This window comes from Mesoplodon densirostris, chromosome 2 (assembly GCF_025265405.1).
Source record: "Mesoplodon densirostris isolate mMesDen1 chromosome 2, mMesDen1 primary haplotype, whole genome shotgun sequence".
Lineage (NCBI taxonomy): Eukaryota > Metazoa > Chordata > Mammalia > Artiodactyla > Ziphiidae > Mesoplodon > Mesoplodon densirostris.
The window spans coordinates 142,229,565-142,246,687 of NC_082662.1; the positions used below are offsets into that span (position 1 = coordinate 142,229,565).

At 50.2% G+C, this 17,123-nt stretch overlaps 1 protein-coding gene across 2 annotated transcripts in view; it reads right to left on the bottom strand.

Moving 5' to 3' along the window:
- Positions 1–2,412: 2,412 nt before the first annotated feature.
- RASSF5 (Ras association domain family member 5) overlaps positions 2,413–17,123 on the bottom strand; it is a 71,493-nt gene continuing 56,782 nt past the window's right edge. For both annotated transcript variants that reach the window (XM_060088425.1, XM_060088427.1), the window contains 4 exons: positions 8,350–8,460; positions 7,025–7,322; positions 6,417–6,532; positions 2,413–4,830 (listed from right to left, as the gene is read on the bottom strand). In XM_060088425.1, coding sequence (XP_059944408.1) covers positions 4,678–4,830; positions 6,417–6,532; positions 7,025–7,322; positions 8,350–8,460 — 678 coding nt within the window. In that variant the 3' untranslated portion in view covers positions 2,413–4,677. The remainder of the gene's footprint in view (positions 4,831–6,416; positions 6,533–7,024; positions 7,323–8,349; positions 8,461–17,123) is intronic.

Sequence of the window (17,123 nt, forward strand, 5' to 3'; positions counted from 1 at the left end):
TTTGATTTCCCTCTTGTTTCCTCCACTTAGCTAAAATGTTGTACAAAGTTTTCCGATCAGAAGCCATTTTAAATGGACACTCAAGGCCATTGTGGAGTGCCTTTTCCATTCATGTGGTTTCAGTCATTTTAGTTCACCCTCTGCTTTCAAGGCTGAATAGCCCAAACAGAGTTCAGGCAGGTGGGCCCTTCCCATTTTTAAAGTCCCTCTACCAAATATTCAACAGCCTCTTGCTATTCTTACTACCTTACTACTACTAATTAACCTCCTAGCCCCAAATCATTCCTTCACATCTTTAAAGGGCTATTTATATAGGTATTTATATTTGTCATCAATCAAGGCAAAAGAAGGAAGGGTTGGCCCTAAGTTATAGTATTTAGGCTATACAGGAAAAAGAAACAGTGAAAGCACATTAGAACATGGAATTCTATACAACAATGGTTTTTCCCCAACATTGGCAACTGCCACTAACAGCCGTAAATTGTGATGTGGCTGCAAGATTATGGCTTTGCTACAGTGAAGTCTTAGCCAACAAATGCTTTCTTTAGCCTCAGACTTCTTCACCTGGGGCTCATGGAAGAGGTCTATCAGTTGATCTTCAGAGGGTCCACGAACTTCTCCGAAAGAGTGTGCAAGATTTTGTATGATCATTTTCCTAAAAGCGGTTACCCTGCTTTTGTCAAATTCCCAGCAGGATCATGCGATGCCAGAAAGGTTCAGAACCCCTGCTGTGGTCCCTGCTCAGCTTGTGGCAGTCATTTCCGCACCAGGGCTCTCCTTGTACGGTAGGAAGAAGGGCTAAGCTGAATTAACTGCAGAGTTCTTTGGTTTTACCATCAAAAAAACACACTTCAGTTTACTTCCTTTTTTTCCTTGGTCATACCACTTTTGTTTTTTTTAAACCAAGATAAAGGCTTGAAACTATCTAAAATATTCACAAATTCCCCATCTGGGGCTTGAAAAAGAAGGGGATGAGTACGAAAATGTGTGTGAGAGTTCCCTTGCCTTTTGTTATTAGGCCCCGAATAATTGTCCTTTTCACTGCTGACTCACTGTAAGTAAACTCCTTTTTTACCGATCCACTCTGTTGACATCAGCAATATGAAACTGAGAAAGAGATTTCTAGAAATTGACCCCAAACAAGATTCTGTTACAGCAGAACCCTTGGACAGAGTTTGATCTAAGGGAGCACAGTATGTACGGCAGTCATGAAATATGGTCCTCATAAGAATACAAATAACATGTAGTACTTTATAAAGTTCCTTCACAGACGTGATTTGTTTTGCACAACCTTGGGGGGACTGGAGCCTCAGAGAGGTTGTGTCTTGCCTTGTTAATCCCTGCTAAAGACAAGCCAGTGAATGGTGAGGCTGGATCTAAAGTGAACATCCAACTCTTTACTGTGGTTTGACCCAGAATTCTGCTGTGAAACAGTGTTGTCAAGACTTGTGCTTCAAATGGTTTTTCCAGTAATGGTGACACATTTGCAATGACTCATCTTCCCTTTCCTCCTTGTGAATAACATAGGTACATGTGAGGAGGCAGGGGAGAGTTAGGCTGTGCAAAGGATTCCTTTTTCTATGTGCTAAACTGAATAATCTATACCAAGGTCAAATGTACAACTTTAAACTTAATCCCATATTGTAACCAAATGAGTTTCAGTGAAAAGCAGAAACTGCTTCATTTCTGGGTTTTGGCAAAATTATTGAAAGATATACTTCTTGGAGGTCTAGGTGAGCAAACATTACAGATGTGCCCCATTCCTGGACACTTTTAAGAATGTCTATTGGACAGGGGGTGCTCTCCTAGAGGGAGGCTGGGGGTGGACTGGATGAGCTCCGAGGGCCCCCATTCATTGCACTGTGTGTGATCAATACCGGAAGGCAGGTGAGAATTTCTTTCTAATAACTTTTACGTGGTTATTGCCACGATTACTGAGATGTTCCTTTGATGGACGTCAGAGCTAAGGTGAAAGGACTGTTTTAGTCATCTAGCCCTCTTCCTCCAGGTGAGATGATCTCAAACTTTCAAAGACACATTCCTATCTAATTTTAAAATAATTCTGAAAATAGAAGAATCATTGCTTAACTCAGTAGCCTATTCTGGTGTTCAATCATCCTTAGCTCCAGAAAGCCCCTCCTCTTTTCTAAGTACTCTTTCTGTAGTAAGTCCCCTTTCCTCTCCTGCTCTGTGGGGATGCAGAATAGCCAGTCACCTAGGCAGCACCCCCAGCCCTGCCTTTGGATGGTTTTCTCAAGCTGATTTGAACAGTAGCCTTCATTCCTCCGCTCGTTGGCAAAAGGAAATCTGACTTGGACACAAAGTGTGTGCGTTCCTCTATTCCCACCCCCCTCTCCCAGCTCCCGATTTCCATGAGATGGGGAAGTTCAAGGAACACATCTCTGGTCTGAATGATTTTTGCAACCAGCTTTTATTACTTTCTGTAAAACCCATATAAGAAAGACATTTAAAAAGAAAACGTCCCCAAAACAAACACTTTGCGCACTGGGCAACACAACAGTAGAAGGCACTCCAGCAGTCATGCCCACCCTGGGAGGGAAGGGACACTCCCTACACACTACTGTTTCAGAGGTAGGGCCTCAGCCTGGGTCCTGGTCTAACTGTGCTTTAGAGAAAGTGAATTTTCCTATAGTTTCCTTATTTCATAAACACCACTATCTCTTTATATATAGCTATATGCCTTTATGTATATATGTACATGACTTCGTTTCCTTCTCAAAAATAAAATAGCCACCCCATCAGAGGGAGGGTCTCAGCAGCATTCACAGCGGTTGCACAGGAGCCATGCCTTCTATTCATGTTACAGACATGCAGCTTGAAGAAAAGAGGACTCTGCACCCACCCCTGTCGATATACAGCAGGGAGAGGGATTTTTTTAAGCGGGGGACGTGATAAGGCTGAGCAGGCAATGGCAGATAACTAGGGTTTTTATGATGTAAAAAATCTTTTTTGAGCTGCTTAACTTGTCCTGTTTTTGCAGCTCTGAAGACTAAGTAGTTTGCATGATGAGGGGTCTGCATTCCTTCTGTGATCAGGGGCATGTGGACTCAGCAAGGGTCAGGGAGGGAGGGAACTTCTGAGGCTACACAAAGAAGCGTGGGCTCAAACCAACCCAACAGGGACTTGGAAAGGCAGAGGACGATGAAGAAATGGTCTCTCAGAGGCTGACGAAGAAATGGTCTCTCAGAGGCTGCACTGGAAAACTGGCCCCGCTTTGCAAGCCCAGAGTCCTTCTCCCTCTGTGTAGAAGTGTCTCTGTAGTCCTGGCTACTGGCTTGAATTGTTTGGCTAGTTTTAAGTTTGAACCTAAGCAAGGAGCCAGTACACATGCAGAGCTGGGAATCTGATCTGCTCTGTCCGGGCAGTTTGACCTCACTTCTTGGAAGTCAGAGCCCAAGACCTTAGATGGGAAGGAGATCTGCGACCCTCATCCCATACTTGGAGGGAAGATTCTCCTGGCCTTGTCTCCCACACTGCCGTGGTCCACTTCCTGGCAGGAGCAAGCCAGCAGCAGAGCCTCAAGCAAATGCCCCTGCTCCTGTCCCTCTTTGAAAACAAAAAGGCACTGAGGTCAGCAGGAGGCCAGCCCCACGGCTGGCCATTCTTCGAACATAAAGGTCTCCAAGTTGGCTGAGTTGGAGGTTCCCCCCTCTGTACTCAAGGCAGCGCCTCTGGCGGTACCTGGAGATCCCAGAGTCCCAGTGGGAGGAGAGAGGCAGTGCTGGAGGCCAAAGGGAAACCAAGACCGCCAGGCTTCCTCTGCTCTCTAGCCTGGGGAAGGCTGAAGACAGCTTCGACACATTTATCTGCAACGTGTTTTGGCTTTGACTGCCTGATTTCTGTACTCAGCAGGAGACTTTAAAAATGGTAAATGGCTGGTTTCCCTTTGGTGGAAACACATGAGGATGATGGCAACATTAAATTCAAAGCTGTAAGTCAAAAACAAAGAGTTGTTGACAAAGATATGGCTGAAGACCACACATACACAGATATATATGCCTTTGGGTTTACATGTGCACAGACTTTTGGGCCATCAGGGCCAGGGCCGGCTGCAGCTTCTCTGGAAATTTCTCAGGCAATCTCAGCTTTGGTGCTCCTGACCTGAGCCAGTGGCTTTATGACTTTCCCTTAAGCATGAACAACAGGCACCTGGGGAAAGTGGGGGACAGTCCTTTTATGAGCACTGTCGTGCTTTCAGGGGCTCAGCTCAGACCTGCTAAAGGAATATGCTACAATTTTTGGACTCATAAATAAGGGAACCGTGGATGGCAAATAAGAAAGAAATTGGAAAAGAATAAAAGGCAGAGAAAGAACATATATCTCTAAAATCTTTTTTCTCTCCTTTGCCGGCTGGTGTGGAGAGAGGCAACTATTTGGTTTGTGAAAGGCTTGCCGATGGTGAGAGGACGTGGCGGATCTTTCACACGAGCGAGCGCTGCTCCTGGGCAGTGTGCAGAGGGCACACAGTGTGACGGTGGGCAGGCCCCAACTCCACGCACACACGTGTCCATCAGAGATTTTGTGCCACGTCTGGAACTGCTGGGCGGGCACAGATGCACCCAACAGAGGTGTCCTGAGAAAAAGTGTCTGTGGCAAAATAATAACTAATAATAAAAATTAATCCGTGGGCATCGGGAGAGGAGGAAGCAGGACCAGCTAGGCAGGTTTGCCCTGGGATTCTCTTAAGGCCTCCTCCAGTTTCTGCCTAAACTTGTCATACTTCTTCTGCACTTGTTGGATTTTGTCCTGCTCCTCTTTTTCCAGGATTGTTAGGAAGTTCTGGAGCTCGGGGATGGAGAAGGCATCCCACTGTGAGGCGAGAGGGAGATCAGGGGAGAAACAATAGGAGACAGGTTAGTGGTCGCCTGATCCGAGGGCCCCTGCTGTCCCCACTCTTCACACAGTTTGCACATGGTTTGCTACTGAATAGGCAGATGTGATGAATAAAGCTTGGGGTTTCCATGCCGCACCAGCAACAGAATTTCAAATCCTGGCATCTCGTGGCCAAGAGTTACTAGTCCACAAGCCATATTTTTATTCAGAGGATCAACAATCTTAAATTTCTCTATAGCCGCTGAGATCTTAACAGTGATGCTGGAGCTGCCTGGGACCTAGCTGTCTGCTTTGGGGTGATCAGCAACAGGCTCCCAACAATGCAGACCCTCAAGTGGCATCTGGAGGAGAGCTGGACTTGGACTCAGGAGACTGGGTGTCAGCCTGGCTCCACTGTGTGGCCTTGAGCGCATAAGGCCACCTTCTCAGCCCATTTTCTCATCTGCGGTGGAATTAGGGTATCTGCCTCCCTTGGCTGGCAGAGCAGATGATGAGCTGAGTCACTTACACAGCTCTGCAGAGCCTGGTGGGCCTGGGGGACCTGGCCTCTCAGGAAAGAAGGCAAGTCTGACTTCTCTCAGGCTGACCCAGGAACTGAGGCCCCCATGGGGCCAGGGGTTTCGACTCCTAAGCTTTTTGAGTGCAAAGGAACATTAAGGTTTATCTGGTTTAATCCCCACATTGGATAAAGGAAAAAACTGAAGTCCACAGAGGGAACCACAATCACAGACACAAGCACCACAATCACGAAGCTTATAGCAGCAAAACTAGAACTAGAAGCCAGGCCTCTAAACCCCCAGACCTGTGAGCTTGCCACGGGCCAGCAGTGTTCAAACAGCTTCAGCGGAATACTTTTTCCAAACGAAACCTTCCACTATATAAAGCAGATGGAAAGCAGAGCTGCCTGGTGGAGGCCGGGAAAGGACAGGGCCCCGCTTGCCTGGACCCCCCAGATTTCCACAGTGGCTCCCAAGACTGCTTTCCCCGAGCCCCAGGCCTCCACTGAATACAGTGTGACAAACTCTGTGAGAGGCACCCTGCTCTCGGTCACTCCTCTGTGACCCCACCCGCCACGCAGCCCAGGCCGCGGGGGCCACCAGCTTGGTTTCACCTCACTTCACACCACAGCCTGGACTCCGGTGAGCTTCCCTTGGGGGATCGAGGTCCGCTTTGAAGAACCAGGGAGAGACAAATGACTCAAAAATACCCATGCCCAGTGGAGCCCAGGGATGGAGCTTGATGGGCCTCAGGCCATCCTGGAGCAAAAGAACCTGGGTGGAACACAGGGAGTTTCTCAGCGCCCCTCCACCCTGAGTTTTCAGAAATAAAGCGCATGAAATCCTGTCTTTCCACAGGCCTTGCCAGAGACAGGCCCTGACTTGCTCCCCCAGGGCGTTTACAATCCTGGCTTAAATGCTGAGTCTCAGCCGCACTCACCCCAGCTCAACTGCCTTGAGACATTTTCCTGCTGTGCTGGGTGGTGAGGATAACGGCCCACCCGCACCCACCCAGCGTGCCCCGCAGGCTGGGTTTGTGCACCAAACAAAGGGTCCCAGACCTACCTCCACCTCTCCAGTTTCGTTCTCCTTTAGCACGAAGCTGAGCACGTCCGTGTCAGGCCCAGCGAGTAAGCGCAGGTAGAGGGGGCAGTCAGCAATGGAGAGTTTCTGGAAGAGCACTGCAAACCAAGAGAGGGGGCTGGGCGCTCATCTTGGAAAAGAAGGGCAGGGGCTCAGGATGGGTGGGACTGATTGGAAATGCAGAGGCTGGTGTTTCTAAATGGAAGTGGCCATCCTTTCAACCTAACGAAATGAACCTGACAAGAATAAATAGGGTAACAACCTTTATCTTCGGTGTCTGCTAGAGTGTGAAGCATGTTTCCATTCACGTCATCCCCTAAAAGATTAGTAGGAGTGGTGGGCGGGTTCTGTCCCATTCCACAGATTAGGAAGTGAGAGCCCAGGGTGTGGTTTTCCTGAAGTCGTCACACGTGGAGGGAGGAGCACAGTGAGCGGGCAGAATGTGCGTGTGGCCCTTCCGAAGACCTAATGCCACGTGTATGGCTGGACGGAGGTGCCACGAGAAGCCCAATCCTCCCACTCCAGTGTGTTGGGGAGCACAGACAGACTTGGGAAAGGTAGTTTCTGGGTGGGAGCCAGCTTTCTCATACCTTGCCCGTCCTTGTGTATCCGCTTAAAAAGTGCAAACTTCTGGGGATTGTCCACGACCATGAACTTCTTGAGCAGCCCCTGGATGACCTCACTGACCGTGGTGGTGCTGCTGATGTGCAGCTGCTTGATGGCATCCAGCGGCAGGTAGAAGGATGTCCGCTTGTCCGTGGTGGCGGCCAGGTCCACTTCCTTGATGGCGTCATAGATGGACGGGGGCCGGATCCCAGCAGGCACCATCACCGGCCGCCGAAGTCTCAAATGCACTTTGATGAAACCCGTGTAGGTGCCGTCTTCACTCTGTCGGGGTGGGGGGCGGGGGGGAAGTCATGTGGGGTCCGGGAGGGTCTGTGTGGTTTGATCCTATCTGCCACTCTGGGCCGTGGCCCCAGATCCGGTGGGCTGCAGAGGCCTTTCCTAATAGCAGTGCCATCCCAGTCAAACACCCCCCCACGACAGGCTCAGGCTGCCTGCCCCAAATCCCCTGTCACGAGGCAGATGCCGATCGCCTTTGGTGGGTCCCCAGGCCAAGAGGCAGGGTCTGGAGTGGCCTCCCTAGTTTGCCCCTCCAAACCAAGGAGGAGCAGGGAGGCTCTGTAATAAGGTCCTTGGAGAACCAGTGCACTGGGTTTTCTCCTGCATCTCTTTCCAAAACCCGGCAGTCTGCGAGACTTAAACCCAGGCCTATCCGCGACTGGGTCTTCTAGCGCCCCACCTGGCTGAAGCCCCAAAGAGCCAGTTGCCGCCAGCCACCAGCAGGGGGCAGGGTTCTTCTACTGTCTCCTCCCCTCCCCACTGAAGATGGCCTTTCCGAACCTGGCACAAAGTTGGTGCCCTCCTCTCTCTGAGCTCTTCACAGTCTAAGGAAGCTTCCCCAGACACAGGCTGTAATGACCAAGAAGGGGAGGAGGAGTTGCTGCGATTTCCCCTTGCCCAGGGCCTCCCGGGCCCTTAGTCACTTGAGTATCATTTAATTCCCACAAGCGCTTTGACAAATGGGAACTAATATCTCTATTTTACACTGAAGCTCAGAGAGGTTAAGGTTTCCCAAAGCCACAAGTTAAAAACAGGAAGAGCCAGAGACTAGATGTGGATCTTATTCTAAAGCCCATTTTATTTCCCTAAAACACACGGAGACCCCTGATAACCCAGGCTCTCGGCTTCACACAAGCCCGGAGGCCTCCAGGAGTCCAAAGAAAGGGGAGGGCCCTGGTGGGGGTATCCCCCAGAATGCAGAGGGAAAGCAAGGGAGCCACACCGGCAGGGGCTATGGAGCTGGGAGGGGGAGAGAGGAAGGGGGCGGACAGCGCGGGGCAGGCCCCCTCACCAGCTTCATGCCCAGGCAGTTCTTTTCCCGGGTGTTGTAGCTGTCGATCTTCTGCTTGATCTCCTGCAGCGTGGGCGGGCACCACGGCTCCTCTGCGGGTTTACAGTCATTCTGGAACAGACACAGATGTGAGGGTGGATGTACAATGGCTCTCAGGATGAGGAAGGGAATGACCTCGTCCTCCCAAAGGCCTCTCCAACCAAGAATAAGTGAGCACCAGCCTCACTCAGTGAATGGGATGGACTCAGGCTGAGAAAAATCAAAGGTCAAATCCCTGCGCAGCCAGCTACCCCGGGGAAGTGACTTCAATCTCTCTCGGCCCCAGTCTCCACACCTGTGAAATGGGGGCAATACCCACCCTTCAGGCTTGTTGCAAGACCAAGGTGAAAAGGCCCGGCACACAGGCACTGGGTATGAATCTGGTGAATCAGCAGAGCTGTTTTGCTTATGGAGGGTGTCCATTTAGATGCTATGGGAGATGCAAAGAAATGCAAGCCATGGTCGTCTCCTCAAGGAAGTAGCAATAGAGCTGGAGAGACAGGAACATACACGTGATCCCAGTATATGCTGATGGGAATGACAGCAATTCTCCCAGATTGAGAGGACCAAGGGCACACGGACATCAGTCCAGGCCCCATGTCACTGGCCACAGCACTTTGCACATAATAAGAATATATATATATATACACACACACTCACACACACATACATATTTATCAAATGAATGCATGAACTAGTGGGGGCAGGGGACTGTAGCCTTCTGTGATAATTGGGCGGATAAATCTCTGCTGGGGCACAGGGAGAGCCAGCGTTTACTCAGCACCTCCTCTCTGACTTGCATTATCTCAGTTAATCCTCAGAACCCAAACTGCAAGATAAGAGTTTATTACCCACATTTCATGGGTGACATGACGGAGACTCAGAGGAGTTTAGGAACGTGCCTAAAGGCCTGCAGTCAGCCTCTGCAGAACTAAAAGGGATGCCAGTCTGTTCTGCTGTGTTCTTCCCATGACATCACAATTTATTCTTCTGACTGCCACCCCCCCTCCCCGCACCCCCTCTAGGAAGAAGGAAGCCAAGGAGATGCAGGTCGATGTTCACACTGTGGACAGAATTCAGGGGAGGATTCTGGGGTCTAAGCAAACCTGTCCGTCTGTCAGTTCCCTGGGTTTCTCTCAAGTCCATTGCCACCCACCTTCCCTGCTTTGTCTTCACGCTGTCCTGTGTGGCCGGGAGTACAGGAGCCACAGTTTGGGGGAATAAATAGGTCAGTCAAAACCTGCCCAGAAGTTGCCTGGTCTTAGAAATCTAGTGGACCCAGGGTGGGTCAGGATTGTCCTTTGGAAATTGAGGTCCAGAGGGGTGGGGCAACCGTGTTCTCCAGGCTGACATCACCCAGCACTGCCCTGTGGGTGTCTGGTTTGGTTGGGGAATTTCACAGCCATGCTGCCATCACAGCACCACCCAGCTGAACATGTCAGGTTCCTATGGCAGAGCTGTCCAGCCTCCTCCCTCCAGCCCGCCCATGGGAGACAAGTCACACTCAGCAGGATGCCTTCACTTCCCCCTCCCACTTTCCAATTCCACAGAGCCGATAAGATGTCAAGCTCTGTGGCTGCCGAGGGGAGCGGGCGTGGCCTCCCACACCCACCCCTCAGCATGGAAACGAGCTGACATCCTTTTTCCATCACAGCATCTTCCGTTGGCCTGTCTGCTCCCCTCTGTACTCTTCCTTGAGGGTCTCGATCAGAACAGCACTGTACCCTCACATACCTTACATACTACGTAGGTTATTCCTGTTTTACAGATTACAGACAGAGGCTCAGAAGGGTTAAGAAACATGCTTGTGGTCCCACCGCTAGTAAGCATCTGCGTTGGGCCTGGAACCGAGTCCATCAAAGTCTGGAACCCGTGCTTTTCTCAATTCCATGTGGTCACCCTAGGATGGCCGCTTCAGCCACTCTCATAGCGATCACTGAAATTCCATGCAACGGGGCTGGGATGAGCAGCTGCTACACCAAGACCTATAAATTACATGACCTGTGAAACGTTCAGTGGGCCCCCAGAAGCCTCAGGACCTGGGGCCACCGTGTCACCTGTAAAGATGTCAAGGAGGGACTTCTAGCCTCTGGCAGGAGGAGGCAGGCGCCAGGATGAAGGGCCCATCCTTTTCCTATGTGGTCACTCAGGTCTCTGGAACAGAACCCTGATTCCACTGAGGACCACCCAAGGGCAAGTACTCCCCAGGGCATCTCCCATCTTCTTGAGCTGAGAAGCAAGTGGTGTGAGCCACACAGAGTGTCTTCTTTCGCTGTCGACTTATTAACCCAGGGACCATCACAGTGGAGCTTCTCATTCCTCGTCCCTCCCCACTTAGTTCCTGGAGACCCTGCCCCCAGCACCCACCCCACTGGGCACATCTCTATGGGACCAGACGTGCCTGCTGCCCTCTGGGAGCTTCCAGTCAGAAAGACCAGTATCCCGTTACCATTACATACACTCCATTCTGTCCGTCTCTGAAACATGCAGGCTGTTGCTGCTTAGGAGTTAACAGCTTTCTCATACTTATCTACAAAAAAGAGTTAGAAGCTCTAGAAGCTCCTGGAAGATCTCTCATAGTTTCCAAATGAGCTATAGCCATTTCCTGGTAAGAAAAGGCAGCTGCATCATGGCTTTCAAAGGCCAGTATTCCAGCCTGCTCTTGAATACAGTAAGAGTCAGGGCTGCCTTATAAGGTTTTTTCTTCCTGTTCTCTTTTCCTTCAGCAGATAACCCATCTATTTCCCCCTTCCCACCACAAACCTGGGGAAGTGACGCAAGTGGCCGTGGGCACCCTTTGCAGGACTCACGCAGAAAACAGCCATCCTGATCTCCATCCCGTCTGGGAGGACCAGGAGCCTTGTCTGGCCAGCACATTGAATCTCCCACCCTGGGATGACAGCACCCGTGGCTGCTGCCCACACCAGACCTGGCGACAAGATCTGACCATGGACTGAATGAATCACCTCCCAAAGCAGGCCAGCCAGCCAGCCAGCCAGCCATAGCTACGGGAGTCCACTCTTTCCCATCCTAGAGATGGTAGAAAACCTCGACCAGTGCTTCTTAAACCTGGCCGCACGTGGACTCCTCTGGGGGATCTTTAGAAACACAACACCTGGGCTCCATCCTGGAGATCTGATTTAATTGGTTTGGGGTGCCGCCTGGGCAGAGGGATTTTAAAAAACCTCCCAGGTGATTCTAATGTGCAGCAATGTTGGAGAAGAACTGGTATAGACCCCTCCCAAGCAATTTCAGACCTCAAGGGTCCCCATCCAGCTGCAGACTTAACACTTTTGCACTCACAGATATGCACTGCCCCCAAGGTTTACCGAGAAGGCAGTATCCAGGGTGTGAACAGATCAATAATATGGCCATCTTCAGAGGATAAGTCAAAGACCCCCTTTCTATTCACCTGCCAGATTCTCAAGTTCTCAGAGTGAAAGATTTGTCTCCATCTATGGGTACAAAGCTAGAAACCAGACAGAGTTTTGTCTCCTGGGGTGGCCCAAGATGGAGACAGAATGGGGAGCTCCCTCTGTTGTGATTTTAAGGATAACAGGCATTGCCCTGTGAGGTGTCTCTCCTAGGAGGCTTATACATCTCAGTGCATCTGGCATGGGGTGCATCTGCTCTGATTAAGCCCCTGGCATTGGTGGCAGAGGGTTGAGCTGTTCCCAATGCAGCCAGCACATCCAGGGCACTGCTGAAAAGCAGGTTTGTGTTCATAGGTCCTAAGCCATGGAAAGGTCTGTGTCCTCTCTAACTCTCAGGGTTATTGGGATGCAGCCAAGTGAAGAGGGTTGGGCACTAGGGGTCAGAGCAGAGATGGCCCTTGTGACGGTGATCCTCAGACTTTTCGATTAAAATATTATTACACCGAAACAAAGAGGACCATCCTCTTGTGGTCTGCGGCCTATCTCAGAGCAGATTTACCCGAAGCTGAATTTTACTTTAAGAAAAAATCCAAACACTGGCTGATTCCGCATCCGAATCAATGACATACGTAAAGTCTTAATTTCGGTTATTGGGAAGTGACCCAACAAAGAAGAGACTCTGAGTGAAGCCTGTGGCTTTTAGTCTCCACAGCTGAGCTCAAGGCAGCCCATGAAAGCCCCAGTGATGAGTGGGACCCCCAGGGTCAGGAGTGGGCTGAGGAGAATGTGCTGGAGCCATCAGATACGTTCGGGCCCATTTTTTTCTGGACCTAAATCACGCAAACCTCACTTTTGTCAGAAATTTCACTTTCCCTTTGAGACTTCCCTGGTGGTCTAGTGGTTAAGACTCTGTGCTCCCAATGCAGGGGGGCCCAGGTTCGATCCCTGGTTGGGGAACTAGATCCCACATGCCGCAACTAAAAGATCCCACGTGACGAAACAAAGATCTCACACACAGCAATGAAGATCCCACGTGCCACAACTAAGACTTGACGCAGCCAAATAAATAAATAAATACATATTTTTAAAAAAAAGAAATTTCACTTTTCCTCTTTTTAAACTTATCAGCCTCTTCCTCCTGCACACAGCTTTCATCATCTTACTGCTGTCTATCTGAAATCTTTCACCTGTCAAGGCCTCTCTGACTACCTCAGCCCTGTATGATGATGATGATGATCCTTGACTGTTATTAACAGGCTAACTATGTGCCAGGCACTGTTCTACTCACTTAGCGTGTATTAGCTCATTTCATCCTCACCACAAGTTTATGAGGAAGGTACTATTATTGTGCCCATTTCACAGATGAGGAAACGGAGCCCCAGCAAGGTTAGAGCTAACCTACATCCAAAGCTAACACTATACTATCCTGCACTTAAATATCCATCTACTTATATTAACCTCCAAGTAGACCATCCATCTTGGTTTTTCTTCCTAACTAGACTGCAGCTCCTTAGTGACTTACACCATACTTCTATCTCTTCTCCACGCCCAGTGCCCCTGAGCATGAAGCAGATAATATATATGCTTGCTCAAGAACCTTCAGTGGTTCCCCATTGCCTACAGGGGGAGAAAAATGATCTTGCTTTCTGCTAGGAATTATAGTGCAGTAAGTCTTGGATTGACATTTGGACTGAGTTCTGCGAGAGAAGCACCTGTCTGCTCCACGACGGGGTGCCAGAGCTCAGTTCCAGCTTGGCACATGGTAGAGGCTCAGGCAATACCTGCGGGGTGAACGTAAGCATGTGTTCAGGTTCTGACTCCCATTATTAAAAAAGTGATCGAGAGAGTTGGATCATGTTTTTAAGCCTCGGTTTCCTCATGTATAAAAATCCTTTATTGCCTCATAGGATTGATGCGAAGGTAAAACCAAATGAAATAATGGGTATTTTGGAAATGATTGAACCCATCCAAAAGGCATGTACTGGAACTATCACTCCAGGCATATGAAGTCCTATCTCTGTTAGCCAATTTCATTTCTCACTTTCCTGGAGCAGTTCCTCTGGATTGGTTCACATGTCATAGGGTTTGTTCATTCTTTTCTCTACACTAGTGCTTGGCAAACTTTTTCTGTAAAGGGCCAGGGAGCAAATATCTTAGGCTTCGTAGGCTATCCAGTCTCTGTTGCTACTCACCTCTGCCACTGTAGCAGAGGGCGACCATAGGATGAGTGTGGTTGTGTTTCAATAAAACTTTATTTGTGGACTCTGGCCCACGAACAGTAGTTTGCCCACCTCTGCTCTACACTGTCATTTGTGCAGTTTCTCTGCCTAGAATACATAGCCCCCATCTCCCCTCGTTCCATCTTCTCTGTGTAGTTTCCTGAGACAATTTCTCTGGCCCGCAGCAATCTCCTCATTTTCTGCTCTCCTAATCTTTTAGGTTCCTGACATCTTAATTCCCAAATGGAGAAAGGTATACAGTATACAGGTTTGTACTGGTCCCCGCCTTTCTCCTGATATCATACTTGTATCAAGAATCAGGTGTTTCCTGTGTATTTCCTCCCACCACCAGTGGATGGGCCTTTGGTAACTTCACTCTCACTTAATGGACACTTTTCACAAGTAGACAAAAGCTTCACTGGAGTTCTGCTTTCTCTCCTCCCTTCTCTAATTCGGAGGCAGCAAGCTGCCTGAGGAAGGATGCAGGTGGGCAGCTAAGCTCACTCACCAGCTCAGGGACTCATTTCCAAACACCAGCCCCGTGGCCTCAAACCCTCAGATTCCTGTCATAGCAAAGCTGCAAATTCCCACATGCCATGGACCTCCGCAGCTGCCTGCTAATGTTACCTCCACCACTGCCAGGAACTACGGAGGTGCCTTCACAGCCTGTATGGCTACCTTTAGCATCTGATTATATGCTGTCTTTTACTGTTTAATTATTGTTTCACCTGTGTCAATCCCATCTCCCCAATTAGATGCTCCCTGGGGGGAGTCAGACAGGATATCTGATGATTATTCTTCTTTGGCACCCTCTGCAAGGCTCAGCGGAGAACTGGGCTGACCTCCAAGGACGTGTCAGAAAAATACCTGTTGCTTGGGTGGCAGGGAGACAGTGGACCAGCCTAGGTGATACTCAGCCCAGAACCCAGCGTGGACAGCAGTCAGGTCCAGGAGCACCTCATACCAACCTGCACCCCAAGAAGCAGATGCTGAGAAGGTGTGGGCTGCGTGGGGCTGTGGGCTTTGGCTGGAAACCCGTCCCATGGCTCAGCTCTTTGCAATTTCTTGGTGAGAATGAACGCAAGACCATCCAATGACCTGTGACCTCTGGTGAGTCACTTTCACTCCTGGGGCCTCAGTTTCCTCACCTGTGAAATCACTAATCGAGACCAGCAGAATTCTAAGGCCCCCTGCAGCTCTAAGATTTTACACAGAAGATAGGATAGGGTGGTTTCTTTCATCACTGCTTCCTCTTCTGTTTCAGAGAACTGGGTGTGGGGATGGGGGCCTCTGGGAGGAGAGCTGGGAGCTCAGCAGGCCTGCACTGCAGCAGTGAAAGCCGGTCTACAGAACGTGCCTGACGCTTCTCTTCGACTTGACTTTGCTCCTTACTCACCACTGGCTTTCTCTACTCGTCCGCCAGACGCCACGTTGGCCAAGCTCAAGTAGGTCCACACCTTCTGAACTCACACAGTTCAAGAAAACAAAACAAAAACTACCCCGGAAGCCAGTCACCATGAGCCTTTGCCACATTTCCTCTTTCTTAGCTCTTAGCAAATCTGTCAGCAGCAATTCTTTTGCCCCTTGGGTGGGAAGCATCTCCAGGCCTCTGTCTGGGAGGAGAGCCTCAGGCATCGGCTGCAGGAGAATGACCACCTGCAGATGCCTTCTGCCCAGCAGCTGGCCTGACCCAAACACCTGCTGTCTCTGTTTGGCCCATCCTTAGTAGGACCCTCTGAAGGAAAGGGGCAGGCACCCGTCTGTCCGGGCTGGGCACACCCTGCTCGACGCTCAGATCACATTCAGGGTTCATTGGCCCCTTTGTGATGGCCTCAACCGGATGGGAAAGAGGAAGCCCCATGGGGCTTTACTACAGGGCCCCCTCCGAGCCCCGACTGGCCGTGTTCTGGAATGGCTTCCCCCAGCCCCACCCAGGGCAGTGAAGCTGTTGATTCCCACAAGTCCCTCTATGAAGCTGTCCAATGTCCCGAAATAAAAGAATCAAATTCCTTAACTGTGTTCCCTGATAGGTTATTCCCAGCAGAGGAAGGAAGGAAGGATGGAGCCAACCATACAAGCAGAACCATGTGGAATTTGAGCTGCTCTGGGGGGAGGTAGAGGAGCTGTGAAAGCTAGAAAGAGACTGAAGTCCCTAAAGACAAAAATATGGAGCATGGTCAATGCAGACAGTCAACAGTAACTGACTGAATTGCCCATGGGTTGGGGACTGTGAAAGGCACCTTGGGGCATGAAACCCATGGGGTGTGGTCCCTGTCCTTGGAGCTCACAGGTTATCTGAGGAGGGAAGACAGAGACACACATACGGTGGACACCGGGACAAGCACGGCACAACCCGGGACCAGCCTCGGCGGCTTCCCAGGCAGCCCAGCCCAGCTCTGCGTGTGTGGGCGTCGTGTCTGTGGATTCTCTGGGCTGCCAGCATGTCCTGGTACCTGGGCATGGCATCCCTCACCCTTTCACTTGGCCACCTCTGTCTACTGGCAGGAGCACGTCACCTGGGGTGGCAGGAGCCCCCACGCAGGAGGCTGGGAGAGCCTTGTGGCCCTGGAGCTTCGCACTTAAGTTCAGGCCCTATAGAGCCTCATTACCATGATAAAAATCTCAACAGCCAGGCATGCGCAGGGTTTAGCAGTCACAATCTCATTTAATCCTTGAAATAACTCAATGATGGAGGTATGTTATTACCCACTAGGCCACGCTGCCTGCACATCCAGCCATAGGTTGGCCTTTGCTGGCCCTTCCCTTGGTCGTCTGTGAACGTGGTCAAGTCAGTCTCACTGAGACTCGGGATGCTTTGCCTGCGAAACGCAGATAAGAAGGCCTTCTTTATACATTTACTGCAGAGACGGAATGAGACTGCACATCTGGAAGTGCTTAGCACAATGTACGTATACAGTAAACACTCAGTAAACGCCATGGTAACCACCAGCAGCATCAGTAGTCATTCATCTGGCAGGGCAAAGGGAAGTTTGACTGGTGGGTATTGACCCCATGCGGGAGTCCTCTTGCCTTAACCTTGGCCCCTGGCAGGCCTTTCAGCCTGGGCCACATTATGACCCTTGTTCATGCACTTTCATCTTCAGGGCTGTGGGCCCCTTTCTCCATAAAAAAGTCTTGGAAA